Source organism: Hyla sarda, unplaced genomic scaffold (assembly GCF_029499605.1).
Source record: "Hyla sarda isolate aHylSar1 unplaced genomic scaffold, aHylSar1.hap1 scaffold_1149, whole genome shotgun sequence".
Classification (NCBI taxonomy): domain Eukaryota; kingdom Metazoa; phylum Chordata; class Amphibia; order Anura; family Hylidae; genus Hyla; species Hyla sarda.
In genome coordinates, this window is record NW_026607770.1 from 100,300 (window position 1) to 117,459 (window position 17,160).

General features: G+C 43.0%; 1 protein-coding gene across 1 annotated transcript in view; it reads right to left on the bottom strand.

The window, feature by feature from the left end:
- LOC130302058 (solute carrier family 2, facilitated glucose transporter member 4-like) overlaps positions 1 to 15,390 on the bottom strand; it is a gene marked incomplete at its 5' end in the record, with an annotated part of 77,385 nt that extends 61,995 nt beyond the window's left edge. The window contains 1 exon segment of the mRNA XM_056551671.1: positions 15,228 to 15,390. Within this exon segment, the coding sequence (XP_056407646.1) occupies positions 15,228 to 15,390 (163 nt within the window).
- Between the last annotated feature and the right edge of the window lie 1,770 nt (positions 15,391 to 17,160).

Below are 17,160 nucleotides of genomic sequence, written 5' to 3' on the forward strand. Positions count from 1 at the left end.
AGCACTCACTGATCCTGCTGATCGCACAATGTACAGGAAACGGGGGATATATATATATAATAGAGGAGCACTCACTGATCCTGCTGATCACACAATGTACAGGAAACGGGGGATATATATATATAATAGATGAGCACTCACTGATCCTGCTGATCGCACAATGTACAGGAAACGGGGGATATATATATATAATAGAGGAGCACTCACTGATCCTGCTGATCACACACAATGTACAGGAAACGGGGGATATATATATATATATAATAGAGGAGCACTCACTGATCCTGCTGATCACACACAATGTACAGGAAACGGGGGATATATATATATATAATAGAGGAGCACTCACTGATCCTGCTGATCACACACAATGTACAGGAAACGGGGGATATATATATATATATATATATATGTAATAGAGGAGCACTCACTGATCCTGCTGATCACACACAATGTACAGGAAACGGGGGATATATATATATAATAGAGGAGCACTCACTGATCCTGCTGATCACACACAATGTACAGGAAACGGGGGATATATATATATAATAGAGGAGCACTCACTGATCCTGCTGATCACACAATGTACAGGAAACGGGGGATATATATATATATAATAGAGGAGCACTCACTGATCCTGCTGATCACACACAATGTACAGGAAACAGGGGATATATATATATAATAGAGGAGCACTCACTGATCCTGCTGATCACACACAATGTACAGGAAACGGGGGATATATATATATAATAGAGGAGCACTCACTGATCCTGCTGATCGCACAATGTACAGGAAACGGGGGATATATATATATAATAGAGGAGCACTCACTGATCCTGCTGATCACACACAATGTACAGGAAACAGGGGATATATATATATAATAGAGGAGCACTCACTGATCCTGCTGATCGCACAATGTACAGGAAACGGGGGATATATATATATAATAGAGGAGCACTCACTGATCCTGCTGATCGCACAATGTACAGGAAACGGGGGATATATATATATATAATAGAGGAGCACTCACTGATCCTGCTGATCACACACAATGTACAGGAAACGGGGGATATATATATATAATAGAGGAGCACTCACTGATCCTGCTGATCACACAATGTACAGGAAACGGGGGATATATATATATAATAGAGGAGCACTCACTGATCCTGCTGATCACACACAATGTACAGGAAACGGGGGATATATATATATAATAGAGGAGCACTCACTGATCCTGCTGATCACACACAATGTACAGGAAACGGGGGATATATATATATAATAGAGGAGCACTCACTGATCCTGCTGATCACACACAATGTACAGGAAACGGGGGATATATATATATATAATAGAGGAGCACTCACTGATCCTGCTGATCGCACAATGTACAGGAAACGGGGGATATATATATATATAATAGAGGAGCACTCACTGATCCTGCTGATCACACACAATGTACAGGAAACGGGGGATATATATATATATATAATAGAGGAGCACTCACTGATCCTGCTGATCGCACAATGTACAGGAAACGGGGGATATATATATAATATAGAGGAGCACTCACTGATCCTGCTGATCACACAATGTACAGGAAACGGGGGATATATATATAATATAGAGGAGCACTCACTGATCCTGCTGATCACACAATGTACAGGAAACGGGGGATATATATATATATAATAGAGGAGCACTCACTGATCCTGCTGATCGCACAATGTACAGGAAACGGGGGATATATATATAATATAGAGGAGCACTCACTGATCCTGCTGATCACACAATGTACAGGAAACGGGGGATATATATAATAGAGGAGCACTCACTGATCCTGCTGATCGCACAATGTACAGGAAACGGGGGGATATATATATATAATAGAGGAGCACTCACTGATCCTGCTGATCACACAATGTACAGGAAACGGGGGATATATATATATATAATAGAGGAGCACTCACTGATCCTGCTGATCACACACAATGTACAGGAAACGGGGGATATATATATATAATAGAGGAGCACTCACTGATCCTGCTGATCACACAATGTACAGGAAATGGGGGATATATATATATATAATAGAGGAGCACTCACTGATCCTGCTGATCACACAATGTACAGGAAACGGGGGATATATATATATAATAGAGGAGCACTCACTGATCCTGCTGATCGCACAATGTACAGGAAACGGGGGATATATATATATAATAGAGGAGCACTCACTGATCCTGCTGATCACACACAATGTACAGGAAACGGGGGATATATATATATATATAATAGAGGAGCACTCACTGATCCTGCTGATCGCACAATGTACAGGAAACGGGGGATATATATATATAATAGAGGAGCACTCACTGATCCTGCTGATCACACAATGTACAGGAAACGGGGGATATATATATATAATAGAGGAGCACTCACTGATCCTGCTGATCACACAATGTACAGGAAACGGGGGATATGTGGGAAGCCTATCGGCTGTATTTGTGGGAGGGGCCAAGGGTATTTAACGCCCGGCCTCTCTGCAGCCGGGGCGTTCGTTGTACAGCGTTGGTGGACGTCGGAGGAAGGTGACGTCACCAATCAGGGACTTCCGGTTCTGACAGCGGCGCACGGCGAGCGGGCGGTGTACGTCTCCAGACTCTGACAAGAAGATCGGGTAAGCGCCGGGTCCCGGCACCTGTTAAGCACACAGCCCGCCGCAAGGGCTTCCGCCAACCAGAGTCAATCCACATATGCGGTGGAATTCGTGGGATCCATGGTTGCTAGAATGGGGTATTGAATATTGACCATAATACTGGGGGAGGGGGGGGCGGCGGACGCGGCAGTGCCGCGGGGGTTTTATTCTTACACCACAGACGTTTCGACGGGGTTTTTTTTGAAACAAACGCAGCATTTGCACCAGATGCTGTTTTAATCACTGAGCCGCAGTTGTCACAATGTTATAGGGGTAATATCTATTGGCAAGGGGTTGTCATGTCATTTGTACTTCGCAGGTGCAAGAGTACTTGCTACAAGTCCTGTCGTCATTCCAGACTGGTAGGTATGTTTTAAGAGTGTTTAACAGCATTTGGGGTTCAGGTGGTTATAATGATGCTAGGTTGTTGTCCATTCTGACGCACACGGATGGGTCGGGCGGTGCGCGTGCTGCGGTTGCTCCGGGGACATGGCTTTGGCAGGACCGCTGAGCAGGCCATGGTCGTGTTTCCGGGGGAGACCGTCGGCCGTGTATCCTTCGGGCATACGTTAGTGCTGTCTCAAACAGTGTATGGATCAGACTCCGAGGCAAATTGTTGGGTTGGAGACAGAAAAAAAAAAAAAAAAAAAAATATATAATATAAAAAAAAAAAAAAAAAAAAATTATATAGATAAAAAAAAAAAAAAAAAAAAAAAAAGGGGGTGTTTTACAATTACCACGACTGGTCTCACAACGTACTTTTAGACACTTGGTTGCTACTGACACGTCATTCAGAGCACACCGTACGCAGGTAGACATCAACCCATTACCCTGACACATTTTCAGGGGTAGCTTCGGCTGGTTTGCTGCTGACACGTCTTCAGAGCTTACTTTACGGCATACTTATAGTAGGCGATCGCCCGTGTTCCTGACACGCCTTCAGGGGGGCAACCTACGATTGGTTGCTGCTGACACGTCTTCAGAGTATACCACACGTATCACATGCAGGCCGACATTAACCCATTACCCTGACACATTTTTCAGGGGTAGCTTCGGCTGGTTTGCTGCTGACACGTCTTCAGAGCTTACGTTACGGCACACTTGTAGTAGGCGATCGCCCGTGTTCCTGACACGTCTTCAGGGGGGCAACCTACGATTGGTTACTGCTGACACGTCTTCAGAGTATACCATACGTTAACGATAAGTACATGTTCTACCATTATCCTGACACACTCAGGGGGCGGGTAACAATGATCAGGTTGCTGCTGACACGTCTTCAGAGCAACACTCGACTGTATTGATATACGCGACTATCTCCTGACACTTCTGTAAGGAGGGGGTTACAAGGTGGCGATCGACGCGGTCGTCAGAACATGGCATGATTCATAGGCACGGTGTAACACATCCATTACCACATTCCATACGGGCCGGCGCCAACGCCAAGCGCTCGGATCCGCACTTGCGCACGGTGTCATGATAGGATGAGGGTGATGGTTGCATAAACAAGGGTACCACTGCAGTTGGGACGGTTCGGGTACACAATGAGGTGGTAGGCATTTGAGTCAAGTTGTTACATGGTAGTATACTAATATACAACGTTGTTTTAGGTCCTGGTCAGACGATTTGCGCTGGTTGTTTGCAGGTGGTAGCGTCATGTCAAACGCATCAGACATCGAAGAGACCTTGTCCGTCCCAGAGACCCCTGCCAGGAGCTCCGAGCAGGGAGTGGGTACTGCTTATAGGTCATGGACAATTCCCAGATTGATGGAGGAACTCCGCAAGAAGGGAATTCCATTTCCGGCTTCAGCCAGGAAAGCGGAATTGTACAAGCTTATGATGTCAGGAGAGGAAGCTAGCGGAAGTCAACAGGACATATCAGGGCAGACTGTGGCCACGTCTTTGGCACAACTACACAATATGATGAACAGCGTGATGTCTTCCTTGTCCAGCCTGCAACCCAGAATGGACACAATGGAGAAGGGTGGTGCATCCCAAGCATCAGTCCCTCCTACGGTAGTTACAGCAGCAGCGCCTGCTACTTCTGCGGTGACAGTGCCTTTAGGTAGGGGAACTATGCCTCCAAAGATCACACCATCCCACTTCATTCCTGCTGCCATTCGCAGAGATATTCTCGATGGCAAGGACGTTAACTTGGCATCCTTGCTTATCAGTACCCAGGACGTCACTGAGACCAAGACAGTGGCGTGTGGAGAGGTCTCAGTTGTCTTCAAGAGTAAGGATGCCAGGTTAAATCGTAAGCTTACAATAGTTGAATTTGTCATTGCTTTCAGCTTATACAGAGATGTGGTTTGCACAGCAAAACCAGAAAGAAGGGAGGAGCTGGATCTGTACTTATACAAGTTGTCTGAGTTCGCATACAAGTATGGTGGGTCCTATTTTTACGAATACCACAAGTCCTTTGCGGCAAAGGCAGCGGCAGGGGTCAGCCAGTTTGCTTACGAGACTGACTGGAGTGTCGTGGACACCGAACTGTATTGTAAGCACTTCGCTGGGTTGAAGGCACCCACCTGTACGATCTGCCAATCCATCTCCCACACTGCCCCGTGGTGTTCCAGCATTGGCCAGGAACCAGAACCAAGCACCAGCAGGAGTATCATGGCGTCACCTGCTCCTGGTCATAAGTTCTCGTCTGCAGTAGACAAACTGGGGCGCCCTGTGAGATTCCTGGGCAGGAGCCAGGTGTGCAATAACTACAATTTGTCGAGTTGTAATTTCAGTAACTGTAGGTTGTTGCACGTCTGCTTACTTGCTTCCGGGCCCATCCTAGCTCCATGTGCTCCCAGAGGTCTCAGCAGTCTTGACTAGACGGGGTTCAGGTCGGTGCGTTGGCTTGGGTGTTGGCTAGTCACCCGGAACAAGACTGGGTACAATGGTTACTCGCAGGTTTCAGGACGGGTTTTCACACAGGGTTAGTGGCGTTACCTCAATCCACTTTCGAGTGTGAGAATCTAGCGTCAGCCACGAAAGAGCCCCAGGTGGTTACGGAGTTGATTCAACAGGAGTTAGCGAAGGGCTACATAATAGGGCCTTTTCAGTCCTCACCTTTCGAAGTTTGGAGGGTCAGCCCGGTGGGAGTGGTGACGGGAAAATTCTCTAATAAAAAACGTCTAATTTACGATTTATCTGCCCCGTATTCCTCTGTGGTACCCAGTTTAAACGCTCTGATCCCATCCGAGGAATTTTCCATGAAATACGCTTCCATAGACCAGGCCATACAAATCATTCTCCAGTTGGGGCCAGGCACATGGTTAGCGAAGGCGGACATTACCGATGCTTTCAAGCTGCTACCAGTGGCTGAAGAGTTGTGGAAGTGGTATGGCATAAAATGGCAGGGCATGTACTATTTCGCGTCAAAATTAACGTTCGGCTCAAAAAGCAGCCCCTGGTTGTTCGAACAGCTGGCACGAGCGTTACACTGGGCGTTAGTCAATGTAACAGATTGCAGACAAGTGATACATTATCTGGATGATTTCCTCTTATTAGATTCCCCAGGGTGTGTTCCCGACAGCCTGTCCACATTGAGGTCATTGTTCCACACCCTTGGTGTACCTGTGTCTCCCAAAAAAACAGAAGGTCCAGCGGTCACTATCACGTTCCTCGGCGTGATATTAGACACGGTAAACATGCAGGCTAGCCTGCCAGCAGACAAGTTAAGCAGGATCAAGGAGACCATCCAAAAATTTGTGAGAACCAGGGTGACATCAAGGGTGGAACTCCAGAGTTTGTTAGGTATGTTGGCCTTCGCTATGCGGATAATTCCACAAGGTAGATCCTTTGTTTCTAGGTTGTTAGCACTACTGTCTTCAGCAACCAAGCCAAGTAGTCAGGTTAGGTTGGGTCCCGAGGCACTGGCTGATTTACACATGTGGCACAACCACATCAGCCAGTGGAATGGGGTGTCCATGTTCTTGCCAGCTGTCACGAGCGATTCTCCTAAGGTACACACGGATGCCGCGGGTACGTTGGGTTTTGCAGCAATACACGGCGGTCGGTGGATGGCCGGCCCGTGGCCACCAGAGGTTCTGGGGGTCCCGGGGTTTGGTCGCACCTCCGCGTTGTTTGAAGTTTATCCCATCGTGGCTGCGGCAGTGGTTTGGGGGCCTTTATGGTCAAACTCCACGGTCACCTTTTTTTGTGATAATCTGGCCACAGTACAGGCAGTCAATAAGAGCAGATCCAAGTCATTACAGGTCATGAGCTACTTGCGCAGACTGGTATGGGTAGCACTACAGCATAATTTCAATTTCACAGCGTGTCACATAGCGGGCACTTGCAATACAGCGGCTGACGCCTTATCCAGGGGTAACTATGATCTCTTTTTTCAGGTCACACCAGGTGCAGACCGAGTAGCAACCCCAGTGCCTCCACATCAGGTGCTGACGCTGGATTAAGGCGTTACACCTTGTTAGCAGAAACCTTAGTGAGAAGTTCCCTAGCTCCGAGGACAAGAAAGGCTTATGCAGCAGCCATCAGGCTGTACAGCTCATTCCTGGACAGACACGCTCTACCATGGGGCTTCAACATTTCCACCATACTGCAGTTCTTGGCCTTTTGCCACTCTGATTTAGGCTTGTCATACAACACCATTAAATTACATTTATCCGGGATTCAACACTACCACGCGTTACAGTTTCCCGGCGAGCCTTCCATATGCTCCACACATGTTATCAAGGCCGCTTTGAAGGGGATCAATTCCAGCAGCATCCCGCGTGTGAGTCCAAGGCAGCCTATCACAGGGCAAATGTTTAGGGACATGTCGGCTCTACTTGACTCCGCTCCATTCGGATGGTTTCACAGCAAGGTCATCAAGGTCAGCATATACTTAGCTCTCTATGGGTTTCTGAGGCCTGGGGAGTTCACTTGTGCGTCACGAGCAGCTCCATTTGTAGAGAAAACGCAACTTAGTATCAGACAAGATCATGCAGAGCTGACATTACGGGGTACCAAAACTTGCAAGAAGGCTACTGCGATACGGTACTATCCCTCTGGCAATCCCTGGTGTCCGCTAGTGGTACTTTCTGAGTGGGCAAGCATCATGAACAATCGATCAGAGGTAAGGCCGTTGCTGCCGTTTGATTCTGCACCACTCACCACTTCGCAATTTGTCAGTCATGTGCGCACATTGGTTAGGCTGTTGGGTCTTGACCCACGCTGCTACTCGGGACATTCATTCCGTATAGGGGCAGCCTCAGCAGCCTCCAGGCACGGAGTACCAGTTCACGTGCTAAAAAAGCTAGGTAGATGGAACTCTAATGCCTTCACTACATACATTCCGAACCCCCAGCTGGAAATGGCGGATGTATTCAGAGTGTTAGTTTTATAAGGAATAAAATTAATTGCTTGCATCATAAACCTATCTGTGTCTTTTTGCCCTCTATAGGCGTACCCTCGTTCGCGGTTTTGGCACAATTCAACCGCTGTTAGAAGCAGTGATAGGGTCAGTTAGAACCAACCTAGGTTATGACATTTGCATTTAGTGGCAGGATGTGTTTTTCAGGTGGACGAGCTGAATAGCAGATCGGGACGGAGGGTTGGTAAGTACGCACATTTTTATACATGGGCCACGACCACAAATATATATATAATAGAGGAGCACTCACTGATCCTGCTGATCGCACAATGTACAGGAAACGGGGGATATATATATATATATATAATAGAGGAGCACTCACTGATCCTGCTGATCACACAATGTACAGGAAACGGGGGATATATATATATAATAGAGGAGCACTCACTGATCCTGCTGATCGCACAATGTACAGGAAACGGGGGATATATATATATAATAGAGGAGCACTCACTGATCCTGCTGATCGCACAATGTACAGGAAACGGGGGATATATATATATAATAGAGGAGCACTCACTGATCCTGCTGATCACACAATGTACAGGAAACGGGGGATATATATATAATAGAGGAGCACTCACTGATCCTGCTGATCGCACAATGTACAGGAAACAGGGGATATATATATAATAGAGGAGCACTCACTGATCCTGCTGATCACACAATGTACAGGAAACGGGGGATATATATATATATAATAGAGGAGCACTCACTGATCCTGCTGATCACACAATGTACAGGAAACGGGGGATATATATATAATATAGAGGAGCACTCACTGATCCTGCTGATCACACAATGTACAGGAAACGGGGGATATATATATATATAATAGAGGAGCACTCACTGATCCTGCTGATCACACACAATGTACAGGAAACGGGGGATATATATATATAATAGAGGAGCACTCACTGATCCTGCTGATCACACACAATGTACAGGAAACGGGGGATATATATATATATAATAGAGGAGCACTCACTGATCCGAGCCTGATCCTGCTGATCACACACAATGTACAGGAAACGGGGGATATATATATATATATAATAGAGGAGCACTCACTGATCCTGCTGATCACACACAATGTACAGGAAACGGGGGATATATATATATAATAGAGGAGCACTCACTGATCCTGCTGATCACACACAATGTACAGGAAAAAGGGATATATATATATAATAGAGGAGCACTCACTGATCCTGCTGATCACACACAATGTACAGGAAACGGGGGATATATATATATATAATAGAGGAGCACTCACTGATCCTGCTGATCACACACAATGTACAGGAAAAAGGGATATATATATATAATAGAGGAGCACTCACTGATCCTGCTGATCGCACAATGTACAGGAAAAAGGGATATATATATATAATAGAGGAGCACTCACTGATCCTGCTGATCGCACACAATGTACAGGAAATGGGGGATATATATATATATATAATAGAGGAGCACTCACTGATCCTCCTGATCACACACAATGTACAGGAAACGGGGGATATATATATATAATAGAGGAGCACTCACTGATCCTGCTGATCACACACAATGTACAGGAAACAGGGGATATATATATATAATAGAGGAGCACTCACTGATCCTGCTGATCACACACAATGTACAGGAAATGGGGGATATATATATATAATAGAGGAGCACTCACTGATCCTGCTGATCACACACAATGTACAGGAAACGGGGGATATATATATATATAATAGAGGAGCACTCACTGATCCTGCTGATCGCACACAATGTACAGGAAATGGGGGATATATATATATATAATAGAGGAGCACTCACTGATCCTCCTGATCACACACAATGTACAGGAAACGGGGGATATATATATATAATAGAGGAGCACTCACTGATCCTGCTGATCACACACAATGTACAGGAAACGGGGGATATATATATATATAATAGAGGAGCACTCACTGATCCTCCTGATCACACACAATGTACAGGAAACGGGGGATATATATATATATAATAGAGGAGCACTCACTGATCCTGCTGATCACACACAATGTACAGGAAACGGGGGATATATATATATATAATAGAGGAGCACTCACTGATCCTGCTGATCACACACAATGTACAGGAAACGGGGGATATATATATATGTAATAGAGGAGCACTCACTGATCCTGCTGATCGCACACAATGTACAGGAAACGGGGGATATATATATATAATAGAGGAGCACTCACTGATCCTGCTGATCACACACAATGTACAGGAAATGGGGGATATATATATATATAATAGAGGAGCACTCACTGATCCTGCTGATCACACACAATGTACAGGAAACGGGGGATATATATATATAATAGAGGAGCACTCACTGATCCTGCTGATCACACACAATGTACAGGAAACGGGGGATATATATATATATAATAGAGGAGCACTCACTGATCCTGCTGATCGCACAATGTACAGGAAACGGGGGATATATATATATAATAGAGGAGCACTCACTGATCCTGCTGATCACACACAATGTACAGGAAACGGGGGATATATATATATATATAATAGAGGAGCACTCACTGATCCTGCTGATCACACACAATGTACAGGAAACGGGGGATATATATATAATAGAGGAGCACTCACTGATCCTGCTGATCGCACAATGTACAGGAAACGTGGGATATATATATATAATAGAGGAGCACTCACTGATCCTGCTGATCACACACAATGTACAGGAAACGTGGGATATATATATATATAATAGAGGAGCACTCACTGATCCTGCTGATCGCACAATGTACAGGAAACGGGGGATATATATATATATATATATAATAGAGGAGCACTCACTGATCCTGCTGATCACACACAATGTACAGGAAACGGGGGATATATATATATATATATAATAGAGGAGCACTCACTGATCCTGCTGATCACACAATGTACAGGAAACGGGGGATATATATATATATAATAGAGGAGCACTCACTGATCCTGCTGATCACACACAATGTACAGGAAACGGGGGATATATATATATAATAGAGGAGCACTCACTGATCCTGCTGATCACACACAATGTACAGGAAACGGGGGATATATATATATAATAGAGGAGCACTCACTGATCCTGCTGATCACACACAATGTACAGGAAAAAGGGATATATATATATATAATAGAGGAGCACTCACTGATCCGAGCCTGATCCTGCTGATCACACACAATGTACAGGAAACGGGGGATATATATATATAATAGAGGAGCACTCACTGATCCTGCTGATCGCACAATGTACAGGAAACGGGGGATATATATATATAATAGAGGAGCACTCACTGATCCTGCTGATCACACACAATGTACAGGAAACGGGGGATATATATATATATATAATAGAGGAGCACTCACTGATCCTGCTGATCACACACAATGTACAGGAAACGGGGGATATATATATATAATAGAGGAGCACTCACTGATCCTCCTGATCACACACAATGTACAGGAAACGGGGGATATATATATATAATAGAGGAGCACTCACTGATCCTGCTGATCACACACAATGTACAGGAAACGGGGGATGTATATATATAATAGAGGAGCACTCACTGATCCTGCTGATCACACAATGTACAGGAAACGGGGGATATATATATATATAATAGAGGAGCACTCACTGATCCGAGCCTGATCACACACAATGTACAGGAAACGGGGGATATATATATATATAATAGAGGAGCACTCACTGATCCTCCTGATCACACACAATGTACAGGAAACGGGGGATATATATATATATAATAGAGGAGCACTCACTGATCCGAGCCTGATCCTGCTGATCACACACAATGTACAGGAAACGGGGGATATATATATATATATATATATATATATGTAATAGAGGAGCACTCACTGATCCTGCTGATCACACACAATGTACAGGAAACGGGGGATATATATATATATAATAGAGGAGCACTCACTGATCCTGCTGATCACACACAATGTACAGGAAACGGGGGATATATATATATATATATAATAGAGGAGCACTCACTGATCCTGCTGATCACACACAATGTACAGGAAACGGGGGATATATATATATATAATAGAGGAGCACTCACTGATCCTGCTGATCACACACAATGTACAGGAAACGGGGGATATATATATATATAATAGAGGAGCACTCACTGATCCGAGCCTGATCACACACAATGTACAGGAAACGGGGGATATATATATATATATGATAGAGGAGCACTCACTGATCCTGCTGATCACACACAATGTACAGGAAACGGGGGATATATATATATATAATAGAGGAGCACTCACTGATCCTGCTGATCACACACAATGTACAGGAAACGGGGGATATATATATATAATAGAGGAGCACTCACTGATCCGAGCCTGATCCTGCTGATCACACACAATGTACAGGAAACGGGGGATATATATATATATATATATAATAGAGGAGCACTCACTGATCCTGCTGATCACACACAATGTACAGGAAAAAGGGATATATATATATATATATATATATATAATAGAGGAGCACTCACTGATCCGAGCCTGATCCTGCTGATCACACACAATGTACAGGAAACAGGGGATATATATATATATATATATATATATATATATATGTAATAGAGGAGCACTCACTGATCCTGCTGATCACACACAATGTACAGGAAACGGGGGATATATATATATATAATAGAGGAGCACTCACTGATCCTGCTGATCACACACAATGTACAGGAAACGGGGGATATATATATATATATAATAGAGGAGCACTCACTGATCCTCCTGATCACACACAATGTACAGGAAACGGGGGATATATATATATATAATAGAGGAGCACTCACTGATCCTGCTGATCACACACAATGTACAGGAAACGGGGGATATATATATATATATAATAGAGGAGCACTCACTGATCCTCCTGATCACACACAATGTACAGGAAACGGGGGATATATATATATAATAGAGGAGCACTCACTGATCCTGCTGATCACACACAATGTACAGGAAACGGGGGATATATATATATATAATAGAGGAGCACTCACTGATCCTGCTGATCACACACAATGTACAGGAAACGGGGGATATATATATATATATATATAATAGAGGAGCACTCACTGATCCTCCTGATCACACACAATGTACAGGAAACGGGTGATATATATATATATAATAGAGGAGCACTCACTGATCCTCCTGATCACACACAATGTACAGGAAACAGGGGATATATATATATATATAATAGAGGAGCACTCACTGATCCGAGCCTGATCACACACAATGTACAGGAAACGGGGGATATATATATATATAATAGAGGAGCACTCACTGATCCTGCTGATCACACACAATGTACAGGAAACGGGGGATATATATATATAATAGAGGAGCACTCACTGATCCTCCTGATCACACACAATGTACAGGAAACGGGTGATATATATATATATGTAATAGAGGAGCACTCACTGATCCTCCTGATCACACACAATGTACAGGAAACAGGGGATATATATATATATATAATAGAGGAGCACTCACTGATCCGAGCCTGATCACACACAATGTACAGGAAACGGGGGATATATATATATATAATAGAGGAGCACTCACTGATCCTCCTGATCACACACAATGTACAGGAAACGGGGGATATATATATATAATAGAGGAGCACTCACTGATCCTGCTGATCACACACAATGTACAGGAAACGGGGGATATATATATATAATAGAGGAGCACTCACTGATCCTGCTGATCACACACAATGTACAGGAAACGGGGGATATATATATATATATAATAGAGGAGCACTCACTGATCCGAGCCTGATCCTGCTGATCACACACAATGTACAGGAAACGGGGGATATATATATATAATAGAGGAGCACTCACTGATCCTGCTGATCACACACAATGTACAGGAAACGGGGGATATATATATATATATAATAGAGGAGCACTCACTGATCCTGCTGATCGCACAATGTACAGGAAACGGGGGATATATATATATAATAGAGGAGCACTCACTGATCCTGCTGATCACACACAATGTACAGGAAATGGGGGATATATATATATATAATAGAGGAGCACTCACTGATCCTGCTGATCGCACAATGTACAGGAAACGGGGGATATATATATATAATAGAGGAGCACTCACTGATCCTGCTGATCGCACAATGTACAGGAAACGGGGGATATATATATATAATAGAGGAGCACTCACTGATCCTGCTGATCGCACAATGTACAGGAAACGGGGGATATATATATATAATAGAGGAGCACTCACTGATCCTGCTGATCACACAATGTACAGGAAACGGGTGATATATATATATATAATAGAGGAGCACTCACTGATCCTGCTGATCGCACAATGTACAGGAAACGGGGGATATATATATATAATAGAGGAGCACTCACTGATCCTGCTGATCGCACACAATGTACAGGAAACGGGGGATATATATATATAATAGAGGAGCACTCACTGATCCTGCTGATCGCACAATGTACAGGAAACGGGGGATATATATATATAATAGAGGAGCACTCACTGATCCTGCTGATCACACACAATGTACAGGAAACGGGGGATATATATATATAATAGAGGAGCACTCACTGATCCTGCTGATCACACACAATGTACAGGAAACGGGGGATATATATATATATAATAGAGGAGCACTCACTGATCCTGCTGATCGCACAATGTACAGGAAACGGGGGATATATATATATAATAGAGGAGCACTCACTGATCCTGCTGATCACACAATGTACAGGAAACGGGGGATATATATATATAATAGAGGAGCACTCACTGATCCTGCTGATCACACACAATGTACAGGAAACGGGGGATATATATATATATAATAGAGGAGCACTCACTGATCCTGCTGATCGCACAATGTACAGGAAACGGGGGATATATATATATAATAGAGGAGCACTCACTGATCCGAGCCTGGCCCTCCTGCTCACACACAATGTACAGGAAACGGGGGATATATATATATAATAGAGGAGCACTCACTGATCCGAGCCTGGCCCTCCTGCTCACACACAATGTACAGGAAACGGGGGCTCTCCGGACAAAATGGCAGCAAAACCGATTGGAGAGCGGCAGGGATCAACGTCACCCAGAACAGAGCCGACCACCGATCCCGATTACCGAAGAAAGCGTCCAGACCCAAGACCTGGGGGAGAAAAGTGTATATACAGGATATATACTATAGAGGAGGAGGAGATACAGGATATATATATATAGAGTAAAAATTAGGGAACCGGCACTGTACAATGGGACTTAAAGTCCAAATCGGGTGCTCAGCCTTCACAGGTTCAAACTCCAAACCTTTCTTAAACAACTCCAAAAAAGGAAAGCGGCACTCCAATGGCAGAAAAAAGGTGTATTTATTCACCCATCAAGTCAAGTGCGACGTTTCAGCCTCACAATGAAGCCTTCCTCAAGCTTGGCTTGAGAAAGGCTTCATTGTGAGGCTGAAACGTTGCATTTGACTTGATGGGTGAATAAATACACCTTTTTTCTGCCATTGGAGTGCCGCTTTCCTTTTTTGGAGTTATATGTATGTGTATATATATATATATATATATATATATATATATATATATATATATACACACTATAGAGGAGACGATACAGGATAATACAGGATATAAGTATATACACTATAGAGGAGGAGATACAGGATAATACAGGATATATATATATACACTATAGAGGAGGAGATACAGGATAATACAGGATATAAGTATATACACACTATAGAGGAGACGATACAGGATAATACAGGATATAAGTATATACACTATAGAGGAGGAGATACAGGATAATACAGGATATATATATATACACTATAGAGGAGGAGATACAGGATAATACAGGATATAAGTATATATACACTATAGAGGAGGAGATACAGGATAATACAGGATATAAGTATATATACTATAGAGGAGGAGATACAGGATAATACAGGATATAAGTATATATACACTATAGAGGAGGAGATACAGGATAATACAGGATATAAGTATATATACACTATAGAGGAGGAGATACAGGATAATACAGGATATAAGTATATATACTATAGAGGAGGAGATACAGGATAATACAGGATATAAGTATGTATACACTATAGAGGAGGAAATACAGGATAATACAGGATATAAGTATATATACACTATAGAGGAGGAGATACAGGATAATACAGGATATAAGTATATATACACTATAGAGGAGGAGATACAGGATAATACAGGATATAAGTATATATATACTATAGAGGAGGAGATACAGGATAATACAGGATATATATATATATACACTATAGAGGAGGAGATACAGGATAATACAGGATATAAGTATATACACTATAGAGGAGGAGATACAGGATAATACAGGATATATATATATACACTATAGAGGAGGAGATACAGGATAATACAGGATATAAGTATATACACACTATAGAGGAGGACGATACAGGATAATACAGGATATAAGTATATACACTATAGAGGAGGAGATACAGGATAATACAGGATATAGTATATATACACTATAGAGGAGGAGATACAGGATAATACAGGATATAAGTATATATACACTATAGAGGAGGAGATACAGGATAATACAGGATATAAGTATATATACTATAGAGGAGGAGATACAGGATAATACAGGATATAAGTATATATACACTATAGAGGAGGAGATACAGGATAATACAGGATATAAGTATATATACACTAGGTAGAGGAGGAGATACAGGATAATACAGGATATAAGTATATATACTATAGAGGAGGAGATACAGGATAATACAGGATATAAGTATGTATACACTATAGAGGAGGAAATACAGGATAATACAGGATATAAGTATATATACACTATAGAGGAGGAGATACAGGATAATACAGGATATTAAGTATATATACAA